Genomic DNA, 26,945 nt, shown 5'->3' on the forward strand with positions numbered 1-26,945 from the left:
TTTGCAGTGACCTCTACAATTCAGCATTGCCTTTTGCAAACCATTAGGGTAGACTGCTCTTCATGTGCAGGTTTACCACATGGTGTGTGTGTGTGCAGGTTGGAGAGTAAGATGATGAGGCTTTTTCCTCTCTCTATGCTACCCTGAGGATTATCCCTGTAAATCAAGTGATTGCTGATCTGGAATCAATTTCTCTACTGCTTTCATTAACTTATTACTAAGAGAGCAAGATCTGCCCTCAGAGCAGGGAAGATCCTGCTCTCATTATTCATCTGTCACTCATTATTTATCTGTCCCAGCAGCGCGTGGGCTCCTATTGGTCCTTAGAGGGGATGAGCCACACCCCCATGTCCATCACTCTGTTAATTGCCGGAGACATGCCCATCATTGAATGAACGCATGAAAAGAGTAGGCCTACTTGAGATGAATGTCTGTTCTTACGCCCCCATCCCCTGCGTATATGTGCCATATAGCCACATAGCATCTCCTTTAGTTTCTATAATTATGTCAGGACACTCATTAATATTATTTGTTATGCTATCTCGGTAGCCATATCTCTCTCACTAGTTAGCCACCTTGCTAACGACCTGCCTATCCCGCTCACTAGCTATCTCTCCATATCTCTCTCACTACTACTAATAGTACTAGTTAGCTGCCCAGCGATCTCCCTAACTCTCTCACTAGCTAGCTGGCAACCAAGCTATAACTTAAGTCCATGCGTCATTTTAGACCCTCGTCCCTGTACTGTTTTACACGATTGTACCATAATAAGTTGTTCCTCCATTTTTCCTCACTTAGCGGACCTGTATAATTCACGAAACTGTATCATACATAGACTATATATGTCTATGGTATCATATTGGTGAAGTAGGAAGCCTCAAGCCTGAAGCTCTGATTGGCTGTGTTGACGGGCAGTGCCCGCGAAAGTGAAATCGTGGGCAACATTTTTCTGGCAACTTTGGTTGCTGGACGTCGCTTACCTACATAGGGAATGAATGGACTTCTGGAAACTGATCAACCGAGTTGCTAGCTGCGTGAACGCGGGTTAATCAATGGGTAATTCATGTAAAACGTGATGAATGTTGACAAGTAACAATGAGTATTGTTTGCGTTAAAAACAGATAATACATTATGTTTTAATCAGAGCTGACGTTGAAAAGTATTGTATCTTTAAAGTGGACACCTTTGCATTGTTCTAAGCGTGACGTTCTATTCCTCATGCCTCGGCTCGCACCTTTTTACAGTCTCTGGCTCGCACCCGCTCTCACCCACATGTATGACAGGCTAGCTCCGCCCCTGCGAACAATGTAATTATATCGATATATGTATTATGTAACATAATGGGGAATGTTTGAGTGTGTGTGTAAATGCATGGACACGCTGTTTTGTGTGCGAGACGCGAGTACAATCAAGAAAGTCTGCACTGCTTTAGCTTTTGAGAGGGAACCGCATTGGCTCTTTTTGAAGCTGACCGGGACTTGGTGTGTGTCATGTGTGAGCGGGATGGAGGCTTCTGTACAATAGGACTTGTTCGTCACTGGTTGTGTGCAGCGACCGTGTACAACGCTGGAACACTGAACTACACAGTGCCATCAGAACTGTGTGCTGCATTAAAACCAGTGTTTTTACAGTATGCATATGAAGTCGGGTTGGGAAAGGCTGGGCCTTAGTCTATCTGTTTCTGGATTTCAGGACAGTTTCTGCTCTTAGTGATTTAATTAGCCTAATCATTTTTATGATCTGATATTTTCGCTACATTCTGTGATATGAACAGCAGCTTATGAATGTTCTTGTACGGTATTTAACAATTTTACTGTGAACTGCTGTTGGTGTATATGACTAGGACCTACTTAGCTGATTGAGCCAGGGTACCTGGTGGCAACAAAAACCTGTATACAGACCAGCCCACCCCCAGTATAAAACCAGTGTTTTTTATAATGCTGATACTAATCCGTAGTGTTTTGCTATTTTTATGTGAACCCAGAGTCAGTGTGCTTGAGTAACGTCATAGAGCTGGCGCAAGCATTTGCAAAGCACTCCAGGTCTTCCTGCCTCCTTTGGAAAATTAATGGGTTCAGAATTAATCCTCATATAAATTTTATGCCAGTGAGATACTAATGAACTTGACATAGAGGGGCCAGGGGGGCAGATGAAGAGGAGGGGGGGTTCTGTCATTTATGCAGGTTCAGTGCCACACTGTGTGCAACAGCAGTGTGCCAACCTTTGGTTTGCACTTGCAACATTCTGATTGCATGGGCACTCTCATACTGGATTCCTTCATTTTAGGAAGTGTGTGGTTTGCCTGTGTTGCTCACTTTCCCCCCATAATGAGTTTCACACGGTAAAACACCTTCTGGTTTTAGCATTTGTACAGTACCTTTAAGCAGACCAGTTTTTTTTTATTTTTTATATTTGCACAGGGTCTGTGTTAGATCTGTAGTTTCATCAGTGTCTTGAGTGTGTGTGTGCGTGTGTGTGTGTGTGTGTTTAGTTTAGCAAAGCTCTTTGTTTTCATTAAAGTATTTCAGCAGCTCTAAATCCCCTAATTTGATCTCAGAATGAAGTGGAATCAGTGTGGCTTGCTGTGGTTAACCAGTTTTAAGCAGAGGTTTAAGCTATAGTTTTAAAATGGTGGTCAGCCAGAAGTTGCGTGACACAAGCATCACCAGTGGTTAGTATTAAAAATCATGTAACATACTGTGTATATTACTATTCTAACAGATATATGTGTTGGATATTTAGTTTGATTCAGTTTAATTTTGATAGTGCTTCAAGCTAATATACATAAAAGTAGCTGTCTGAGTATTTTGGCAAATACAACCCTCCAGCATTAGCTCAGTTTGTTTGAAAGTCCAAGCTGCACCATGGCAATATCATATGCACTGCCAATGAATTAACAGGGGCGGCTTGGCATGACATTAAAGAGCAATTATTTAACCCAGCGAGACATTTGTGTGCCCATAAATATGACTGCAGATCACTTACGAAGGCCAGGATCCCGTGGGATCACAGAGAGTGCTGCTACACTATTGAAATGGGATTCAAACAAACCATTTTGTTACGAGGGGAAGGATACGTGGAGCTGCCCATAGGGCAGCCAACTACCAAACATTATGGACGGGGCCTAAATCCCGTCCATAGCTCCCATAGCAAAAGGAAACACTTTTCTTTGGAGTATGAGATACATGTAGGCCTATTCTTCAGTTTGTCATTATTACTGTGATTATACCTCTCTGATTGAGGCAGGGTGAATAGGTGATGTTGATGTACTGCCACTAACATAAAGAAATTGTCTTTCGATCGCTCACTGCCACAAACTAAGAAACAGAGTCTGCTGCAGTAGGATGCTGAATGAGTGGTGCACATTTCTATTAATTAATTTAAATATGCCCGATATTGGCATTGTTCAATTTCCATCTGCTATTAATGAGGTATGGAAATAGGACTGTTCTTTGGTAAGTGGTCCTCTGTTCTCCTGACCTCATATTTGTTTAACTAAGGACTACATAAGTGTTATTTCTAGTGTTCTTTTAAATACTACATTCACTCAAATCCCCCCTAAAATTTAGACTTGTGTTTTATGACCTGTCATATCTGTTGCTTGTACATTTGAACCAATGCCTGTGTTGGTGCAGGTACTGAAACAAAGGGAATTTGTTTGACCATTATCATGACCTGTCAAACATGTCATGACGTGTCCTTAACCTGCGGAAATTTCCATTTTTCAGTGCACGCAAGGAACTGGCTCCCAATATGGAAGATAAGTATGTTTCCAAAGCGAATCTGAATACCTGCTTAGAAAACATACCTAACTTTGACTAGCAAAAAACATTCTTGTAACCCCCAATGGCCATTTAAATTAGAGACCGGTGTCTAGTAATGCACTTTAAACCCAGACCGGGGGGAAAGGGGAGGTAAGCAGGTGCCAAGTCTGCATAGGGCCTGTAGTTACTAGTAGTTGTTAACAGCTATTGTGATCTGTGGAGTATTACAGTACCAACTGAATCATTGGTCGGTGTGGGAGTTTGTTGTAATTTAGATAAGTGTCACAAAGTGTGAGAATTTGAGTTGAGTTCAGCTGTTCCTCATTTTAGGGCTTTTATGTTCTTGTTCTGCTAAAATGGCCATCTGTAAATTTCCTCTCTAAGGCAGCTAAGACACAATTCTTTCACACAGGGCCACTAGAATATACTACACATTGTCACATCCTGGCAAGGTGGATTTTTCCTGCAGCAGTACAGGTTGAATACATCTTGTTGAAGGGAGAAACAGCAGTGACGTGCTGGGGAATCTATCCTCCACCCTTCTGGTTACAAATGTAGTTTCTCACAGAATTGCCATTGGAGCGCTGAGCGCCGCCACCGCCGCTTTTGCAAAACCCCCTGCCGTGTGGAGGGAGCACCCCCACCCGCGCCCGTCAGGTCAGCTGACCTGCCACAGCCGCTGTGTGCCTTCCTGCCTCAGCCGCTGGACCCAGGGGGTTCTCTAGGGGTTCCTCTCGGGGGGTGTGGCCAGTTTTGCATGCAGAGCATGCCGGCGTTGAGGCAGTAACCAGTCACAGTCAGAACTGAGCACAGTGCACACACGGTGCACACACACGGGGTTCACACTGGTTCCACAGAGGCGACCTGACGGACAGATAGACAGACAGGCTGACAGGCTGCACACAGGCGACAGGTAAAGGTCATTTTTATTTCTCTTCTAGAAATATTCCGGTAATAGCTGTGTTGTAAGCGCGGCAAGAAATTAACACCAACCACCAGCCAAATGCTGGTAAATTCAATTCAATCTGTGACTGGTAATCTTGTCCCCTCAAGTGGCTGGTTAACCACCCATCTCTTGGAGGTCCTGTTTTATTCTGAATATCTTATTGTCTGGTAAAACAGCGAAATTGGTTGGTGAATTTTGGGATCCATCAGCCACTGGGGCTAGTGGACCAAAAAGTTACTTTCCTGCAACACACCTATTTCCAAAACATTGAATGGACTAGATCAGGGGTCTGCTACCCTGGTCATGGAGAGCCATAAGCTCTGCTGGTTTTTGTTTTCACCTTAAAATGAGAACCCAATTCTGACCCAAGTGACCAGGTGAAGTGAATTACCTGTGTAATCAACTGCTCTAATTGATTATTTCAGTGCAGAATAACAAGGAAGACCAGCAGAGCCTGTGGCTCTCCAGGACCATAAATGCAGACCCCTGTAATAGATCAATCAATAAATCAATTTTGGCACATCATCTTATATAAGATATATATAAGATATAAGATATAGCTGATTGTGTTTGATTGTACACAATGCTCCATTTGCTGGAGGGGTTGTAACATCATTATTAGAAATTGAATGTGTGATGTAAGGAAAATTTTTGTGGTTGCGCTTTGGAATGTGTTTCTGCTTACAAGAACTGTAGGCAACAAGTGTTGCTTTTTTAGGTGGTTGTCGGAATGGAATATACAGTATTACCCAGGGCTGTCTGGCACTTGGTTCCCAGTCAATCTATACTGTACCCTCTATTTATATAATTACATTATAAAAAAACAAGCAGCAACTGCAGTGTTTTCAGTGAGCATCTCCCATGTTTCCTTTGGCTGGTGCATGTGTCTGGGCACCTCTGCCCCAGCTCAGGGTGCTGTTCTCCATCTTCCTCTGGGCACGGATCCAGATCCTGGTTATAGACCTGGTTGCCATGGTGACCAAATGCAGAGCTATTAAATCAGCTGATTCTAGAACATTCACTTCAGAGTTTAGTGCAGCATGTTTAAACGTCAAGATGCAATGATGCATTGTGGCTGCGGTGATTCCACTGTGGCCAAAGCGTCGGTCCGAAAAGGCTCATTTGTGTGCACCGCCTACAGGGTGTGACCTTTAGCAGAAGTGGGTAGTGTGAACAACATGGGCAACCAAAACATATACACAGTGCAGAATTTACAAATATTCCAGAATGAACTATGAAAGATTTGAAACAGCTGAAAATCAATCTGTATACCATAGGGGGGAGGAGGTGCAGTTAGCCTTTTCTCGGGATGCCTGAAAAACTCGTCTTTGCTCAAAAACAGTTTGGCGTTTGTGCTTTCCCGTGTCCTCAGTGAGATATGACACGCACAATGTTGTCAAGATCACGAACAGACCACACGGTGCCCTCCCATCCTGCCATGCCCTGGATTTAGCAGAAGTAGCAGTAGCTCTTTCACAACCTCCTTCAATAACAAATGTATGAGATGTCAGGGAGTGGTTTGAGAGATGTTACAACTTATAAATAAAAAAGCTGAATTTTGGCATGAGTTCTGGGGCCTTGCATGGTTCAGCGAACTTTTGATAATGCTGGTAGTGTCAGTCAGTTGAACTCCTGCATCCAGCTCACATCAAACTATTTAATCAGAACCTGATAGTGGAGGTATACAATTCCATATTTGCTTCGTATTCAGAGAGAGAAGGACATATTGTGTACCCAGGTTCAGCTTTTGGTGATAGTCTGCTATCTGCCACAAGATGTCATTCAGCAAGCTGCGATGCATAATGAGACCTTTGGGTTGGAAGAAGGAAAGGAGAGGAAAATGTTGAATGTCATCATCATAGAAGTGACATGAGGAACCATTATGCATGGAAGAGATTGCATGTAAAGGAGGAAAGAGGAGGGGTATGAAACCTTGGTTGACACTCATATGAAGGTTATGGGCACAAGATAAGTCTCCCACACAAACCCAAAGCCTAAAGCACCCTCCAAAGATCTAGGATTCAATCCAATTTAGAGTTGTACCCGAGATCTCGAGTGTAGTCGGGATGGGAGTAGGAGTTAGTGAAGCTGGTTATAGGTACATAAAATCATACCCCAACCCGGCAATGCAAAATTCATGTGTACCTCTTTCTTATTAGTGCCCAAACAGGATGTTATTGTACCTTCAGGGTATATTTGGGAACTTTTTTCCTCAAAGAACAAAAACGTACCTCCACTGAACCTTTATTTCTGAGAGTGAATGCCAAAGAGGATTAGGACAGAGCAGATGGAAGACACTCTAGCTGATTGAAGTGCTGCTTCTGTGATGGTATGGAGGGCAGTCTTAGTGGAGTCACCAGCCCTGAAGTCAGACTGGAAGGGCTCAATGTGGTTGGTCTGTGAAAGGAAGTTAGAGAATTGGTTAGATACTACAAGTGGCGCAGGGACCTGCCAATAATTCTGGATGGCAGTCGGGTCCAGTGGATCACAGCCTGTTGGAAGTGATTTATTGATCATAGAGTCAATTAACAGAAGTATGCTGGGTGAGAGACTGTCTGGAGAAGAGGTCAGGGGATGGGGTCCAGAGCACAGGTGGTTAGACAGTGCGACGTCAGCAGTTCAGAGATATGAACAGTCATAAGTTGAGAGAATGAAAAAGAAGTACGTCAGAGGATAATGAAGTCAGAATGATATTATACCGATCTTAGAATTTTGGGTTTTGAGAAAGGAGACAGGCTTATTTTACATGAGAGGAGAAGGCATAGAGGAGAGCTTAGTAGGTACGCAGGTCAGCAGAGGTGTTGGATTTTCTCTATTTCCATTCTGCAGTGTGGTCCATGTAGATTAAGGGGCTTGAAGGGGAGAATGTCAAGTGCAGATGGCAGAGAGAAGAACAGTGTAGAATGAAGGGCAGTGTGGGTGTGGGTGCAGGTTTTAGCTCAGCACTATGACACCAGATTCAACTAATTAACTAATTGTGGTCTTCAATGAAGACGTCAATAAGTAGAATCAGGTGTCTTACTGCAGGGCTAAAACAAAAACCAGCACCCACACCGGCACTTTCCAGACAAGATTGGACACCCCTGGTGTAGAAGCAGCAGAGGCAACAGACAGACACATAAATGACTCCAGTGATGGGAAAGAAACATTAGAAGAAGGGGTTGTGGGGAAGGAATAAGCAGTAGATAGACCTTCAGGGGTTGCAGTGTTGTATGGGGTGGTCCAAGTTTCAGTGAAGACAGGGAACTGGAGAGAGTAAGGAAGCCTAGGCCACAGTGAAACCAGCCTTTCTGGGTGGCAGGCTGACAGTGTCATCGGCCTGCACCGCATGAGTTGTCATCCGAGATCACTGGAGGGCAGATTGTGCACTTTTCCGTGTGTAAATGTGCCTCTCACAATGACCGCACCCTTTTACAGAAGAGATGATTTAAGAAGCTTTCACCTTCCTGTCGTTCTTGTTTACTGAATGATACAGTCTGATAAGTGCCCTTATCTGACCATATTATAACCAGTGTCAGTGCAAGTGAAACTCTGATCTCTCTCTCTCTTCAGTCCTCTTCAAACCGAATGCTCTAGGTCTGCACTGGTCTATGAAATACCTGCTCAGATGATCAGGGGCACATTTGCTTCAGAGGACCTTAGTGAGTAGCTGCTGCAAACTCGCCCTTGTGGTGCTGATTAATTGTGGTTTTCACCTGTTCCAGCTATCCAGAAAGAGAGGGTCTGTCTCTACTTTTGTTGCACAACAGGAAGTGTGTGCTGTGCTGAAACAACGTTGAAAATGTTGAAATTCTGTTATGAAACCAGTGATATGTTTCGTCAGTTCTGAGAACCTCTGCTGTGGTAAAACTTTGACATAAACAGCAGTTTTGAGGATGGATCGTAAAGGGAGCGCCTAGTTATAGGAAAAAACTTTTTAAATCCCCAGTGACAAAAAACTAATCCACTGGCAGAACTAATAAAATAGGGTGACATATCAATGCATTGCTACCAAACTGTCACTGAACAGCTCCGTTTGCTTGATTGACTAGTTCATGTCTGCTTTGGACCGATGTTTTGGTCTTAACCCTGTTATATTAGCCACGACTAGAACCAGAAGCCAGCTGTAGGATTCTCATCTGCCTGATCTAGAGCCGCAGTATTGAAGCCTGTGCTTCAGCCCCGTAACAACCCTGCTGCTACTGTAGTTAACTGGAACTAGGCACTGAGAATCGTGGGTGGATTTTTGACAACCTCTGCTGATTGGCCAGTCCTGGCTGTGGGCAGGAACAGTGCTGTGATAGACACTGCAGCAGAAACACATGCGGGTTTATTTTATGCATCAAGCTGCTGTAAAACAAAAGAAAATTACTGCGCTGTGTGTGTGTGTGGGGGGGGGGGGGGTGTTTTAGCAGTTAGGCTGCTTATTTTGATGAATGCGTTCTGTATGAAGGCCCCACCCATGACACAGCTGAACACTTCACCGATTCTGTTTCTTATCTGAATCACTTCATTGCTCCCTGCTGTTTCTCTCTACTGCTCTCTAGGGATAGCTCCCCTTTGTTTTACAGAAGAAGGACGTTGGTTGAAAATCTCTTAAAATATAGCCTGTAGTGCTGTTACATAATTTACTGGCCATTACTATTGGATACATTTTTCTGCAGTATACGATCGACCATGAAGAATTTGAGACCTGATACACAAAACGTCACTCATACTATAAAAAACAAATGAATGCTGTTTTATTTACAGGAGAATAGCACTGACAGCCAAATGATAAATATGAATAAATATTTAAATTATATCTAGCAGTGGGTTTGAAGAGCAAGTTTTTGTTTCCCTCGCTTCTGTGAATTCTTTTTTTTTTGTCTGGATATTGCCAGTATTGGAGTGACTGAAGTGTCATTGCAAGCCAAGCTGCTGCTTTTACTTCTGATTAACTTACTTCTTGTCACCTGTTGTTTCTGCCCCTGCCTGTTTATCAGCTGTTTATTTTTATAGCATACTGTCATATCATCAGTCAATCACAATGTATTTATATAGAGCATTTTACCAGAAATTGACACGGTACACCTCACAGCATACCCCAGCCAGTAAGCCAAATTCAAGAGAGACAAGGGAGGACTCCCGAGGTGGCCTATAGGAAGAAACCGTGGGAGGAGCCAGGCTCAGTAGGCGGAGCTCATCGTCCTCTTGCCGGCTCGAGGGTGTGGGATTCATAGGGGACCAGCATGGCTGAGTTTCCAGTCTATCTACTCAGTTCAGGTCCAGTTGTGTGAAACCATCTGTGGGTGGAGGATCCGGGGTGGGGTGGGATGGCAGGCTGTGGGGGAGGATGGGACTGTCCCTGAACTTGAACTATTTAAACCAAACTTTTTAAGGCAGGCATTTGTTATATCAGTTAGATCTCATTGGCCTAACGCCACCTGCAGCCTAGCATAATTTGATTGATCACTTGATTTATAGCCTGCATCTAGAAGGCCATTAAGACAAGCAAAGGACACTGGTTTAAACAATAAAAAACTCATTTCTTTCTCTCTTCTTTAAGTATAGCTGGAGTTTTTTTTTCTTGCCCAGTCTTAAATCTCACAGGAAACCGGTTTCTCCCTTAATTTCTAATTTCACACTCACAGCCAAAAAAACTTTATAGGTAGAAAAGTGGTGTGATACCTGAGTAGTTTAATTCACGGGACTATGAAACCTGTACTTGTTTGGAACACACTGTCCATGCTTGTGGGGATGCAAGAGGTGGCACCTCTGACCTGCTTGTCTACTTTCACCGTAATTAACCAAAATCTTCTATTTGACCAAAATTTGCGTGTTCTCCTGCAATGCACTTCACCAAAAGGCAGCGCTGTCGTCACACAGTTCCTGGGGAGGAAGTAAAAGCTTGGTGGGTCTTGGTTGCAGTTGTGTTAATGTGTAGGGTGTCCACCATCTCACTTAGTCTGACTGTTATCCATAGAGTCACATGACCCAAACTTCCTCTGACAAGACAAAGGAGCATGTTGACCCCACCCACGCAATGCCAGAACGCCTGGTAAATGTGCGTCACAAGCTCATAAATAGATCTAATACCAGCTACAATTACAATGAATGTGCTTGTGCAATGCGCTTTGCCAGAGGTTGTCAGAGATACTGTAATAATAAACCATATGTGAAGTGCACTGTACCTCCCCTAAAGTGACGTGATACTTAATGGATATCGCTTGCCTTAGTTATGTAAATACCAGAAATAATATTTATTTATTCCCCCCCGCCCTCTCTCTCTCTCAATCTCTCTCTCTCTCTCTCTCTCTCTCTCTCTCTCCCATCAGCTACCACCAACTTGGACTCTGAGAGCAAGAGAACGGGCCACTTTCGATCGTCATGGCAACAGCATGTGAACGTGTTGGGCTCGTGGAGTAGGCCGGAGTGTGTGCAGGAGCTGCATTGGGAAGCACAGCTCAATCTGCAGAGACTGCTACAAGGTAGGAGGGGATGGGAAGGTTGGGGGGGGGGACTGGGGGCCATTGGGTGGTTTTCCCTAGGCTATTCAGGGGTTTGTGCGGTTATTCATTCTTTATTTTTCAAACTGGCTCATTTCCAGTGAGTTTTGTGTGTGGATTTGATTTGTGTGTCTGCTGTATTGTTACTGTTTCATATGTCTCATATTAATGAACCCAGAATGCTAAGATCATTTTGGGGTTGTAGGGGGGTGTAATGTGGTTTCCTGTTAAATGTTTCACACCCTGCAGTGAGCGCTGTGTCCATCCTTCTCTATGAATGTTATTCATGTTGCTGCTGGAGCTGGAGTAGCACCAGCTGCTCTAATTATTCACGCTGAATATGTTTATCTGTTGATTCATTTACAAATGTACAGAGCAGGTGAAGGTGCAACTCTAATAAATACCTCAGTGTCTAAGCTGCCTGCCCCCCCCCCGTTTCTTTCTTTCTCTCTCTCTCACTCCCTCCCTCTGTCCCCCTTTATTTCACACTCCTTCTCTTTATCTCCCTCTTTCCCGCCATGGTGATTGTTAGCTATTGGCGAAATAAAATAGGCATGTTTAATGTACGTGGGCTGCTTGAGTGCGGTAATATGGTTTTACCTTTTGGATGAGACCAGTCTAGCCAGAGCTGATGATGTCTGTCCTTCTGCTGCTTCTGTGTATGTTGTGCGTTCATATTTGCTTTTGTGCCTGTGTGCGTGCCTGTGTGCAGGGGGCTTGGAGAGAAAGACAGTAGGAGAGTGAGAGCGAGTAGGAAGTGCTATACGTTTTATCATCTGTGATATAAAATGTCCACCATTTGCTGCACTTTTGTTCACCTCTCACCAGTGGTATTGCTAGCTGGTGTCAGCTAATGCACAGAAGTCCCCCTAGAACACTAACGTGACCTTCAGTTCTTGATTCCTCAGTAACCCTTAGTAACCTTTTTAAAAGTCAGTTTTTTTGGAATGTTTTCTAAGTCAGTGTTCTAGACCTCCATTGCTTTCAGCAATTATTGTTATTATTGTCACACTGACATTAGAATGTTAAGTCTAGTACATTCTAATCACATATTTGTGTTCTTATACCTTAAAGGGTAAATATCTCCCTGGTTAGGTGATTCATCCATGTGTTTGGCCCTGGAGTAAACCCATCAGAATGGCACAGAAACAGTCTTCACCTCTGAGAGAATGCAGTAGAGTTTGAGGGGCTGAAGCAGTAAACTCTTCTTATTATTGCTGGTTTAGGGCACAGGTGGGAGTTCTCTCCTGCAGTTCTGGGGCGAGAGAGCAGCATGATCTGTATCACGACGAATATAAACATATAAAATGAACAGCCTTCTGGCTTACCCAAAGCTTGCCTGTACTAAACCCTGTGTGCTATTATCTCTGCTTAAATGCTCTTTGTATAGTGTGCAAATGGTCTATATCCTAGTCCTATATTTTCAGTTGTCAGCACACAATCCTGCTGTGGACAGCCCCCGTTGTGAGTCCTCATTCACAGCTCCGGAGTCATTTTAATTAGCCTGCTGGTTTACGATATACCTCATTTTAATTACCCCCCCGCCCCACTAGAAAAAAAATTATCTTATTACATGGGGGATAGCAATTAAAATAGGATTAAATGGGTTTCCACTGTAATTCTGTGCTGAAGGGGAGCTTTGAGTCTTGATAGAGGGAAGTTCAGTTTGGTTTCTCTGCAGTGAAAAATAGCTTTTAAATGGTGTGAAACGTGTGTTATTGTGTGCTTGCCTATATGGTGTGGTCTTTCAGGGGGACGTCTCTGAGACGTGTCCTGGGGTGAAAGGGCTGGGTATGGGGTGGCTTGGGGCAGAAGGGTATTAGAGGTATTAGAGTCCAGATATGACCCAAAGTATCTGGACACCCTTTGGTCTGGGGCTGTTTTCATGCTTTGGGCCAGGTCCAGGGAAGGCAAATCGCAATGCTACAGCATACAATCATATTCTATGATTCTGATTGTGTGGGAAGGGGGTGAGTACTTTATACAAAGCAGGAATGACAGTCCTCTATGCTGGGATGGACATTATTTCAATTTCATGTATTTGAATAACTGTATTTAAGATTTGAACAAGTATTTTGTAGTTTGTATTTTATGAATTTGGAAAAATATTACAGTTGGTATCATGGTACTTATGAAAGAAGAGTTTTTTCTGCATTTTCAGAATACTCAAAATACATCATAGTCTCTTTCCTACCAAGTCGTGATTTATTTAAATAAAGCCTCTGCATTCCCCCTTTCTATCTCTGTGCACTTCATTAGCTTGTGCTCTGTAATCTTAATGTGTGATTCGCCTATCCGTGTGTCAGTTAGCCTATTATTAAAGGGATATCGCACTTTAATAATAGGTTGAATTAGTTTATTTTGATACATTTATCTGTTGCCACACTGGGGGGGAGGGGGGATGGAGAGTGAGGTAATGCTAAGGAACGCGGTTTTTTTCTTTTATCTTTTCTTCTTTTTGGCACGAGAAGAGTTTGGCGAGCAGCTTAACGACGACACAGAGGCGCAGCGCCCGCGCTCCCAAAGCTCAGAGGGAACCCCGCAAAGTCGGGATCGCACCGCCACCTTCCCCGAGGAAGGGCCAGACCCAGGCTGCCTGGTAACGGCTCCTCCTTCCTCTTCCTCCTTACCCCGCCCATCTAGCAATTACTGAACCCTGCTCGGATTACGCGTGACAAACGATCAACCACTATCATTAAAGATGAACTGTCCCCTGTAACTTTGCTCATACGTATTCGCATTATTGTCATTGTGATAGAACCGTAACTGACTGGGAAGAATGAAGAAATGCCATTTGTATGTATACCTACCCATGGCAGAGGCTCAGTACAATGGGTAGTGCCAGTTAAAGTTCAAGTGCACGTTCTTATTAAACAATAAGGTGCACAGTCGTCATCACATATCCTCCAAAGTCCCAGCAATTCATTTTTGTCCACTCTAGGGGACATGGGTCTCTGGTCTTAATCTCAAAAATCATATATTCTACTATGCTGAGATCTACAATACAAGGGACATTCAGTAAAGATAAAACAATGTCATGTTTTTTTTCTTCTGGGATTCAGGAGGATAAACAAGAGCTAACTAAACCACTGTGGTGTCTGAGCTTGATAATGACATCATAAGACTATGGATAAAGTAAAATAAAAAACAGTCATACTTTCATAGTTGTATTGTCCCTTTATATCCTTTATGTCCAGTTTTAATATACTGTTGTCATGTGCATGACTTGCTACAGGTAATATCTGAGCAGGGGTGTGTGGATCAGACTGCGTCGGTAGGGGTTTTGGGTCACGACTCGTCCGGCAGCTGTGCGGAACACCCCCGGGTGGGCCCCCCCATCCCGGAGAAACCTCGCTGGCTCCTCAGACCCTTCACCCGAGCCCACCTGGTGTTCACAGACGCCACAGGTATGGCCTGCTCACCTCCCTCACCACGGCTGCCTGCCCCTCCGGCTAGGCCAGGTCTGACTGCGGTCGAGTACGCAGGCCGGTTATGCCCGGCCTCTGACTGTGCCATTCTGCATATCTCTCCCATTTTCTGTTCAACTGGTTTTGCTTTGTTTTTTAATTTGCTTATGAATCCCCTTTATCCTGCAAGTCCGCTTTCTTTCATTTCTCTCTCGTTCTCTCTCTCTATCGGTCTCTCTCTTCTCTCTGTGTGCTTATCATTCTTTTCTCCCTCTTTCTCATTCATGCATCCTCCTCTGTGCCCCCCCCCCCAGTAGCATCTTGGGGGTCCAGAAAATGCCATTTTTTTCTCCGCCCACTGATGCTGACGAACAGGTAGCAGTTTCCGTGGCAACTCTCTGCTCTTCCTTCGCCAGGCGAGGGCTGAGAGAGAAAATAGAAATGCCCATTTTTACTCCCTTATGTTTCACTTGTTTTTCCTCCTTTTTAAAGAATGTTTGTCCTATATTAATTGTGACATTTCAAATGAAATCTGCATGCCTTTTTTTGTAATGAAGGCATGCAGATACTACATATTTCATTCACTCAGCAGGGAAACCAGAAGTTACTGAATGAAATATTGCATAGCTGTTTGCTAATATGATCTAATTCTCAGTGCGCAATGATCTTATGAGGAGAACAACTTTACCTAGAACTGCTGTTCATATCAAGCATAGTCACCATACCAGCAACCTGCTTATATTGCCAATGTTAATCTTACAATGATTCCTGCACTGACTATTTTGTTTCTTAGCCAGTTTCAATAATTGTCTGGCTGAATGGAAATAAATCCCTGCAGCAATGCTCAAGCATCTAATATAAGGCCTTCCCAGAATGGTAAATGGTAAATGGACTGCATTTATATAGCGCTTTTATCCAAAGCGCTTTACAATTGATACCTCTCATTCACCCATTCACACACACACACTCACACACCAACAGTGAAAGGCTGCCATGCAAGGTACCAATCAGCTCATTGGGAGCAATTAGGGATTAGGTGTCTTAGGGGTTAGGGACACTTCGACACACCCAGGGCGGGGGATCGAACCGGCAACCCTCCGACTGCCAGACAACTGCTCTTACCTCCTGAGCTATGTCGCCCCACAGAAGAGGGTTATAGCAGCAAACGGTGGACCAACTCCACATTAATGCCCTTAATTTTGGATGAGGTGTTGTATGTCAGGTGTACTTTTGGCCCTGTAGTGTATGATGTGTTGCAGCAACCTTTCTCAGCTTTGACAATTGGCAGGTTGTGAACAACATTGTGAGCACCCATGTAAAAACAGTTCCCTTACCCAACAAAAAATGTTGCCATATAAACATAATAAAATATATGAGATGAACATTTGTATATAAGGCAATCCAAATATGTTTTCCAGCACATGCTAATATTGTCATGTTTGGTAATAAATTCTCTTGGTTATATTCAAATATGTTCTGCAGTAATTGGCATATTTTATAATATACAGTTAAATGCAAAAGAATCGTGAGTGACAAAATTTTAGTTTTTTTTTGGCTCTGTACTCCAGCACATTGAGTTTGAAACAGAACTGTCAATATGAGGTTAAAATGCAGACTGTCTGATTTAATTTGAGCGTATGCATGTCTGTTGATCCGTATAGCAATTACAACCCTGTTACAACCCTTTTTACACACAACCCCTCATTAGGGGAGCAAAAGCAATGGGACAAATTGGGGGACTGTAGAAATTAATCTCTGGCCACTACAGGGGACATGTGTCCCTGGTCGTATTCTCAAGGACCATACTATGATGAAACCTACACTTCAAGTGACGTTCAATAAAAATGAATTAAATAATATAAAATAAATAAAAATATATTTTCACTGCAACATGTTTTTGTCATCCAAGATGCTTGTATTATGTCAAAAAAACTTTTTTTTTAAATGTACTATTTTTTGGGGAATATGAAAGTGCAGACAAACCTTTATCCTAAGATGGACTAATGTCTGGCTCTGTGTATCTCTCAGGTGAGGGTGTCCAGATTAAGGGTGCCTCTCAGCCCAGGTTTTTAGCGCTGTGTCCAGAGCCTGCCGGTGGGTGTTTGCCACTGCGGAAGACGTACAGCGATCTGGCCCACGGCGAGCCGCAGTCCTCCAGCGGCAGCTCGGAGATGATGGAGAACATGGCGCTGATGTGCTCCTCCTGGAACGGGCCCCGGGGCTCCACCTTCTGCCCCAACTGGGACAACTCCTTCAGCCCCTACCTGCTGAGCCCGGACCCCATCACCATGGCGATCCCGCAGGTCAGAGCGGAGGGGCGGGCCCCGCGGTCCGACGGCGGCCACTACCGCGAGCGCTCCTTCTCCATCCCCGCCGACTCCGGCTCCTTCTCCCCGGGGCGCCGCGTCAGTGGGGGGGCGCCGGAGGGGGAGGACCAGGCCCTGTCGTACCCCAGCAGCGGCTCTGAGCACGGCAGCAGCCCGGTCAGCACGGCCACCAGGGCGGCGACACCGATGGCGCCGGCCGGGCCGGGGCGGGAGTGCTCCCGCAGCATCTCGCTGAGGAAGCTGAAGAAGAAGCCCCTCCCCCCGGTGCGCAGCGTGTCTCTGGGCAAGACCGGGGGGGGCGAGACGGCGCAAGCCAAAGGCCACACGCGCCCCAGGAGCCTGTGTCTCCCCAGGGACCTGTGCAGCTCCGTCCCACCGGACGTTATCCTCAGCTCTAGGCCACGCCCCAGCCTGCCAGACACGCCCCTTTCCAGGGTGGGGACCGCTGCAGCCAGTAGGACTGAATCTTCCCTTCCCAGCCAATCGAAATACAGCAGTCATCACAGGTCCTCATCCAGCTCCAGCACAGTGGAGGTCCCGGCAACTGGGGAGATGGCAAACACGGACGGCAGCTCTGAATCCCTGCCCTCCCCCGTACCCTCCTCCTCCCAAAACAGCCCCTCCCAGCTCTCGCCCGAGTTCACAGTTTCCCCCGTCAAACCCCTTCGGCTGATGTCCCCGTCCAGCGGCTACTCCAGCCTGTCGGACACGCCCACCCCCACCGTGCCCACCTCCGCCATCCTGGGCCCCTCCCCTCTGGGCTGCAGGCTGCGACCCAAGGTCCCGGAGAGGAAGTCGTCCCTGACGCCGGCGTCGGCGCGAGAGAGGGCCGCCCGCGTGAGGCTGTCCTGCGAGGTGCCCGCCACCTCGCGCCCGGACCCGCCCTCTGGCCGCCCCAAGTCTGCGGGCGCCCGCCGCCACTCCGACTCCTCCGCCGCCGCCACCATGCTGCTGCCGCAGAAGCTGAGCCCCGGCCTGGTGGCGTTGCCCCTGGTGACCGAGACCGACCTGCGGAGCGTGCGCCTGCGCTCCGTCGGCCTCCCCGAACCCGAGGCCGGCGTGGAGGGCGGCTCCCAGGTCATCCCGGAGGAGCAGGACCAGGACCGAGTCCACAGCCCCGTCAGAACCCCAAACCCCAAGCCCAAGCCTCCAATCGCAGCGAAGCCCGCCCTGCCCAAACGACCCCTCAGCCTGGTGCTGAACCCCGCCCCCTTGTCGGAGTCCCCACCTACCTCGCCCAAAGACCAGCCCCGTCCTCAGCCCAAACGGCCCCTGAGCCTGATGCTGAACCCCGCCCCCTCCTCTGAACCCCCGGCCGCATCTCCCGCCACAGCCGCGGACTGTGGGCTGCCCCTGGGTAACATATACAAAGTGCTGAGGAAGCGGAAGTCCAAAAAGGGTCCAGCCCCTTCCCCGCCCAGCCCTGGGGGGGCCCAAGAGTGCGCCCAGCAGCCGCAATCACCCGACCCCCAGCAGGAAGCAGAGCGTCCCTCCTCCCCCGGCAACCCAGAGACACGTGGAAAAAGCAGGACGCTGCCCAGCCGGATTACCATTTCCTGTCTGGCTGAGCTGGACAGGAAGCAGAACAAGGTACCCCCACCCGTGCCCAGGAAGCCCAGCATCCTCCTCCTGCCCGTCAACGGCGTCCGCGGCGGCGGCGTCAGCGCGGAGCGACCGGCCAAAGCCGACGGCGCGCTGACCCAGCAGGACCCAGCCCAGGCGGAGAGAGTCCCGGCCGGGGACCGGCCGCAGGTGAAAGCGCCTCTGACTTGCGCCGAGGCAGGTGAGAAAAGTGAAGCGCGGCGTGTTCCGCATAGCGAATGAAAATGAGGGTTATTTTCACATTGGCTCACCGTGACTTACGATGACTCGCCACCGACTGACATATTTAGTGCCTCATTATTGGAGTTTAGGTGGGTCTGCTATTTTCAAACTGACATTAATCAAAATTGATGCTGGAGGCACACTTCTTGCACGCACTGGGGTGAGTAACTGCCACACTGAAACAGTGCAACAAGCGGCTCTGTGTGTTTCGCTTTTAGGCGCAAGGTCCTCCGATGGAAATAAGACACATTTGTTTGACAGTCTTGAGTCATTATTTCTGGGCATGAATTCTGAAATAATGAATGATTTTGTTTTGTTTTTATAATGTAATGGGTCCTGGATGGGAGGGCTGTGAACAGATAGTGATACTTGTCAACTCTTGTGTTTGGTTTTGGGTCACACTGACCCATTTTGAAACTTTTAGTAAACGAAGAATGACACTGTGTGACTAAACCAGTGTAAATTTACTTCTTGTTTTGTGTTTCTATTTTTTTGTTCATCGTCTGTATTTGCCTTATGTGCTTTTACCTGGTTTATTTGACATAAGATAAAAAATGAAAAATAATTGAGAATATAAGTTCAATACATAAATACCAATAATCTGTTAAGTAAAAACCATGTGTCATTTTAATCTAGAGATAAAAATTTCACAGGTAAAAATGATTTATGCCCCCATGCCTTCATTATACTGGATTTGTATTTATAAATCACATCTTTATCACAAGCAAATGACACTTTCATTGTTAAAAATGATCTAGCAGAGGTAATTGGCAACCATTAACCATACATATTTATGTATTTAGATTATATTGTTTGGAATTGAGGTAAAGATAATGGGGGGTCTAGGGCCGACTCCTGCATGCTCTAACTAGCTGTGGCTGCTTTTCTCACCGAACAGCCGTAACCGAAAGTTTTTACTCACGCCTGTCTGCTTGTTCATGGCACCAGTAACTGCTAAATTTATTGAAAATCTTAATGGCAACATTATCATTGGCAGATAGCTAGCCCACACTTTAAGCGGTACACACTACTTCTGTCTTGTTTGCATTTGTCTGCAAACATTTAAATCAGACTGATTGCCATGGGAATGTAATGAGCAGTGGATGTATATGCAAATTAGCGCAAGGATATGACTCAAATATGCAAATTCACATATGGCGTCATCATAGCAACTTCTCGTGACTAATCTGAAGCTCGACGGGTACTTTCTCTGAGAAAGAACAGGCAACGCTGACCACAGTGTTTGTGGTAGATCCTCACCGTGACACTGAGCTCTTTTGTTATTGTGTTGTGCTGGAAGATAGCCGCTCTCTCTCTCTCTCTCTCTCTCTCTCTCTCTCTCTCTCTCTCTCTCTCTCTCTCTCTTTCGGCTGTTCCCGTTAGGGGTCGCCACAGCGAATCATCCGATCCGCATATTTGATTTGGCATATGTTTTACGCCGGATGCCCTTCCTGACGCAACTCTCCCATTTATCCGAGCTTGGGACCGGCACTGAGAATGCACTAGTGCTGGAAGATAGCCTGCAGTACAATAGAAAAAAACAGCTTTATTTGAAATCATACACCCAGTGTTTTAGAGCAAATGTATGTGTACAAACATAAATGCATATGTCAAAATAAAAATAGACCAGAAGCATTACACCACTCTTCAGTCTGCTTGTGCTGAACCAGGACTGCACCATGGTTCACATTCGCCTCTTAGGTGCACTCCTTCATTCACTGGAGCTGTAACATGCGCACTTTGTGTTTCTGTGACAGACGTATGTAGGTCACTCACAGGTAGTCCTGGTGTAGCCCTGCCTTTTGTTGTGAGGCACTGGAAATGTTTCATATTAATAATGTGTAGTCCTATTATTATTATTATTATTATTATTATTATTATTATTATTATTGTATTTTCATTCTAATTCTCTATTTTAGGAATAGAACTTTCACAGGATGGTCCAGAGGAGGACTATGATGACGTGTTTGTGAGCAATTCCGCATTACACAGCACAGAAGACCTCTTCACCATAATTCACAGGTAAGGTATTTACAGTATCAGGTACTGCGCTGCCTCATTCACTGATACACTATCTACTGTATCACGTACAGTGCTGGCTCATTCACCGATACACTATCTACTGTATCAGGTACAGTGCTGCCTCATTCACATATACGGTGTCTACTGCATCAGGTACAGTGCTGCCTCATGCACGGATACAGTATTTACTGTATCAGGTACAGTGCTGCCTCATTCACGGATACACTATCTACTGTATCAGGTACAGTGCTGCCTCATGCACGGATACAGTATTTACTGTATCAGGTACAGTGCTGCCTCATTCACGGATACACTATCTACTGTATCAGGTACAGTGCTGCCTCATGCACGGATACAGTATTTACTGTATCAGGTACAGTGCTGCCTCATTCACCGATACACTATCTACTGTATCAGGTACAGTGCTGCCTCATGCACGGATACAGTATTTACTGTATCAGGTACAGTGCTGCCTCATTCAGAGGTACAGTATTTATAGTGCAGTATTTGTAATTAGTTTACAAATATACAAACTTTTTGTTAAAATTTTTATAGAAGCATAATGCAAAATCCCATTCAGTTCAGCCCCAATTTTAAGCTCACCCGCTCCCCCTGTAGGTCATTTGAGAGAGAAAAGCACTGAAGGCATTCAACTGAATGTCATTTTAATGAACTAAAATACTTTGACTGTACAGTTCAGCATATCCAACCCCTGTACATCCGATCATACGACTTCCTTTGAATGTCTACCTCCTGTAGAATGGAACTGTACAGTGCACAATGATAATGAAGTGGTGATCTGAAAAATCTGAAATGACTTTCAAATTACTGATTTCTACTTTCCGACTTTGAGTTAACAAACATGACAGTTTGAACATGACTATTCAAAAACAGCATGTGATGGGAGGCACAGGAGCCAAACTTATAACTATGGCCGCCAAAAAGCCCTACTAACAACAGTGTTTGGTAATGCGAAGCCAGCCTTTAAAGATGTTTTACTGTAGTTATGCTGCCTCACATGACATTAAATTAACAGATACTCTAATCCAGAGTGACTGATAGTGAAAGAGAACACAAGCGAGTTGTGTCAGTGTCAGTGCCGGTCTTGGCAAACAGCAAGCACAACATTATTAAAGTACTAAACAACTTGTGTCGGCCTACAACAGCAATACAAATCATGCATTCATGCACCCAACATCCTTTTAAATCCATAAACCATGCCACAGCAATCCATAACAATAATTTAATTACATAAAAGAAGGGTGCTTGGGGGTGGACAGAGGAAGGGAGCCAAGATGCAGTCTGAAGTTTTTAGTCTTTCAGTGCAGGATGATGGCCTATGATTCTGCTGCCCTGGCCGCTGTGGGCAGTTCATCCCACCACCGGGCTGCTGTTTTGACTTTTCGTTGTAATCAATTATCTGACTTTTCATGTAACACACCATATTTTATAGTTGAATACCTTCTAACAGCAGGTATTAAACAGCACAAATTACAAACACACCACTACATTAAAAAAACACTGAAGAATTATTACTTTAGTATAAATGCAGATTACATGCACAGGTCTGTTATGCAGTTACAAAAGGCGATATCATATATTATGTTTGTCTTGATCAGATGCACTCATTTTAATGTTGCTGTCACCAAAGAAACGCCGGCCCCCCCGATGAATCTCTCGTCCTTCGCAGGTCGAAACGGAAGGTTCTGGGCCGCAAAGAGCCGTTGGACCTGTTCGGCAGCCGGCAGAGCCTGGCGTCGCCGGGGAAGGCAGAGGCGACGGGCGTGGCGCCCAGGTCCAGTGCCCGCAACGACACCTTCATGGCCATGCTGCAGAAGAGGAACGGGCGGAACGGGCCGACGGGCCGACCGTCCGCCGCCGAGATGCTACAGAGCACCAACCCGCTGGCCCGTCGGGCCCCCGACGGCCCGCCACCCTACCCGGAGCCGGCGAGCTGCCACAGACCGCCCCAGCAGCACTGACCCCCCCATGACCCCACCGGGCCTCTCCTTCCCCCGCGCTCTGTGTGGCCGTGCTTGATGGTGGTGCTGTGGCCGTCAGCTTCAATGTTCTCATGAGGTTTTTTTAATGTAAAGATCTTCTGTCTCAAAGAGTGTATGTTTTCAAATTGTTTTTACTTTCTTTAAAAAAAAAAGCCTCTTGATCGTGCTTTTCCTAGCTCTCTGAGTGAGTTGGCTCAGGGTGAGGGGGCAGAACTAACTGGGTCTGTGGTCAGCTTAAAGGGAGGGGGGTCAGCATCAGCTCAAATCAGAGATCGGAACACAGGGTTCCTGAATCAGGGCAATGGGCTCCTGAATCAGAACAGCAGGCTCCTGAATCAGAGCACTGGCCTCCTGAATCAGAACAGTGGCCTCCTGAATCAGAACAATGGGCTCCTGAATCAGAACAGTGGGCTCCTGAATCAGAACAGCAGGCTCCTGAATCAGAACAGCGGGCTCCTGAATCAGAACACAGGGCTGCTGAATCAGAACACAGGGCTCCTGAATCAGAACAGTGGGCTCCTGAGTCAGAACACAGTGTAGGTGAATTGGAACACAGCTCCTAAATTGGAATTCACAGCAAGCACTGATACTGGAACACTGACCTGGGTACAGGTGACACACATTTCATACAGGGATACACTGAAGGGAGATGAAAGCTTTTTTTCAGATGTTCAAAAGATCCAGATCCTGACCAGGATTTGACTGAATTTCCCCCACCGCAGTTATTAATCAATAACTTCATAAATAATAAAGGGCAGCTATAATTGAAGGAAAACCTTGAATGGCACTGATAGGGGAGTGCAGATGGATAACTCACAGAGCAGCCCTGCTGTGATGCAGTGGAGCTCTACACTGTCATTGGGTGAATTGACTCAGAAGGATGTCCCTGACTCTTCTGCTGAAACTCTGCAGGAAGGGGAGGGGCTATGGTTGGTCTTCACGTGACAGTGATGCCCTGACAGTCATGTGACAGCGTTGCCCTGATGGAATGTAGTTGTGATTGTAATTTGTTCTTAGATGCTCAGGTGTTTGTTTTTTTTACTCTCAGGTGACCATAAAAGTTTTAGTGTGTGGACCGATTCTCTCAGGATGGTATCGAGCTGATCAATAAAGGACCAGCTTTATTTCCAGGGGCAGTCGGGTGCTCTGTCCAGTGAAAGCCCTCGTTCTCGATGCGACGGCCCCCGTAGTCTGAAATTTAGCGCGTGATTTAGTGGCCGCCGGTTTACACTGGGCATTCCTGTCACCCACGCGGGGAAGGTTTCGCTCAGCTCCAGTCAATACCTACCGGCCCTGTCAGTGGGCTCCGTGCCCACTGTGGGTGAAGGATGCACCCCTAATACAAAGACTCCAGCACTCTGAGCCAAAAGGGGGAGTTTGTGCTCTCTCCAGTTGATGTCAATCAAATGAATATTGCCAAGCTGGAACTGTACTACAAATATATTTGGAAATCCAAATTGCAAGAAAAAACTAAAATAAGGGTTGTAAATGATTTTTTTAATATAATTATATTAAAAATTATTTTTTATTCATCTAGTACCTTTCTCAAAACCATGGTCACAAAGCACAACAGAGACACTGAGTGAACAGATAGTCACCCCTCTGTTTTGAACTTTGATGAAGAGTTATATTGCCATCTCTCTTCGGATGTTCATGAAAGTGGCCATAGACCAAGACTTCAGTGAGACCTCCCGCTATCCAACGCTACTTCATAGACACAGCAGTATGGAGGACAACAAGACTACAGAGCAGAATATCTGCTTAGTACTGTAAATAGAATATCTTTGACAGGAACCTAAGACCTGGGCATGTCCTTCAGCACGTGGGAAGTATGTTCAGGGGTATGGAACCCCCTGACCCGGTGTGTGAAAGGGACTCACTGTACTCTTCTGCCCTCAGTTCCAAAATCAAATGCCCCGGTGCTGCAGAGTCTGCCTCTGCCCACGGACTCTCCCTCCAGAGGCGTGTTCAACACACGCGTACAACACACGTGTGCAACACGCGTGTACTCTCTCTCCAGAGGACTGCTCTCCAGCCTCCACTCTGGAACTTATAATATCCTAATATGAAGTTTTTTTTTTTTTACAAGTAGCCCAACAGCTCATATTCATATATTCAGAATTAGAAGCTGAGTCAAAGTATAGTACGTGAAGCAGTGTGTGGCTTTTGCTCAAAATATTTAGCAAATTAAACTAAAAGCAGTGTTTGTTTGCCTTGTAACTCTGGTTTATAATGCCTGAATATTCTACTTCCTTAGGAGTTGTTGGTGGGTGTTTTACTGTTAATATTGATTTTATACTGTTCAGACCATATCTGCTCTCCTGTTAACCATGGCCTTTTCTGAGGCCCCTGCAGAGATGTTTGTGTAGGTACAGCTTTATGGATGGAACAGACACAGGGAGGAGCAGCCCCATTATACCCAGTATCTAGGGTCTGTTTCCTGGGTTCAGGCTATTCTTGTTGAAGGAAACATGTTGGCATTTTGTTCAAAAGCCTTTAATATACTGGCAAACGTTTGGGAGAAGTTGAGAAGATAGCAAGACTACACATTCGTATCTTGTTATTGTTAATTGTTAATGATAAAGTTAATGATAAACAGTAGTCTGTTTTAGAGGGTACAGCTTACAGGAGTCTGTTTTAGAGGGTGTAGGTCACAGTCAAGGACCACTGGCATCTGTTTTAGAGGGTGCCATGTGCAAGAAGACTAAAAAAAATTGTAAATGGGGAAATACAACCAGAGATGAGTTTACACAGAATGTTAAAGTTAAGCAGACAGGCCAGAGAATTCAAAGCCCAACACAGCTCACAACCTATAAGGAGCTATTGTATGTCTTGCCGATGTAATGAAATTATGTCGTTAAAATAAATTATTTTTCCTGCTTAATTCTCACTTGCTGGCTTTTGTTTTGTGGAGAGATTAATACTTAAAATACCCCTGTATGCATATAATCACTTAAACTCAAATGTGCACATATGAGCTTTCATATATGCACATACAGGCATGTACAAACATATAAACACATACTGTAAACAAAATGTATTCAACTACAGTTAAAGCGTTACAGCAGACACTGGTACCATGGTTATCTTCACCACAAGCTGTTGGTTTTACAGTTTTTCTTACACCCTGGAACTGGTGGAAAGAACCTACTGAGCAAAACTACAAGCTCATTTTTTTTGTTTTCCCACAAATTTCAGTCTCATTTTACACTACTCTAAAAAGGCTTCAAAATGCTGAACTTCAGCCATCATTTAAACACTCAGTTGCTTAAATTTTTCAATGAGCCATTGAAGCTTTGGTACAAATAAAAGACATGATTACATCCTGAATAAAAATGAGGTAGGATGAAGCAAGTGTGCCGCATATCATTTGAAAGGAACACGGAAAGAGTGAAAAACCACACTATCAATATGTACAAGTACTCTTCTTTTATTATTTGAGTACCTTGTACTGTAATTCAGTATTCATGATATGCCATCGATCTTGTAAAGGGTTATTTGAGTAGTGGTTTTACAGTTACTTGTGAAATAAGGTTTTGACGGGTTGATTGCTCTTTGCAGTAATTTCAGAATGCTTTTGCTGCAAACAATAAAATGGGCTTCAGTGAAGCAGTTCATGGCCAAAAATGTACGCACATAAGCCAAAATAAAGGAAACGCTTCAGTAAATTAATGATTTCCCTTTTTTTTTTAGAAAGCAGATGTTTTCACTCAGATGTAGGTCCTGAATTAAGCAATTTGCATTCTAGGCTCCAGCCCCCCATGACCCTGACCAAGAGTAAGCGGTTTGGAAAATGGATGAATAGAAGGATGGAAGAGCAGATTTAAAAAATCTGGGAGAGCCCGGTTGCCCATTATTTTGTCCGTAGATAGAAGAAGAGATCTTGGTGACTTCGGAAGAGGAGTGATTGTTAGGCTATGTTTAGCAGGAGCTTCAGTGACAAAGGCTGTTCCACTTGCTGAGGTTTCATGAGGAACAGTGGCTAAGGTGATGTTGGCATGGAAACCTGAGGGAAAAAAACATCAACTGGAGGCAACTGTGGTTGAAAGCGTATAACATGATGCATATGGATGATGTCCATGATGATGAGTGTATGTATGGAATATAGTGTATGTATGGAATATACCAATCAAAATGGAATCTAAACCATCGGATGGTGGTGTTGTATAAAGTTTAAGGAATTGG

The 26,945-nt window shown here is 45.1% G+C and overlaps 1 protein-coding gene across 1 annotated transcript in view; it reads left to right on the forward strand.

Moving 5' to 3' along the window:
• Window positions 1-25,644, forward strand: part of LOC135262333 (NHS-like protein 2) — a 36,288-nt gene extending 10,644 nt beyond the window's left edge. The window contains exons 2-7 of the mRNA XM_064349316.1: window positions 11,007-11,159; window positions 13,649-13,776; window positions 14,413-14,584; window positions 16,613-18,694; window positions 20,655-20,757; window positions 22,448-25,644. Coding sequence (XP_064205386.1) covers window positions 11,007-11,159; window positions 13,649-13,776; window positions 14,413-14,584; window positions 16,613-18,694; window positions 20,655-20,757; window positions 22,448-22,739 — 2,930 coding nt within the window. The 3' untranslated portion in view covers window positions 22,740-25,644. The remainder of the gene's footprint in view (window positions 1-11,006; window positions 11,160-13,648; window positions 13,777-14,412; window positions 14,585-16,612; window positions 18,695-20,654; window positions 20,758-22,447) is intronic.
• Window positions 25,645-26,945: the final 1,301 nt, after the last annotated feature.

Source organism: Anguilla rostrata, chromosome 9, assembly GCF_018555375.3.
Source record: "Anguilla rostrata isolate EN2019 chromosome 9, ASM1855537v3, whole genome shotgun sequence".
NCBI lineage: Eukaryota > Metazoa > Chordata > Actinopteri > Anguilliformes > Anguillidae > Anguilla > Anguilla rostrata.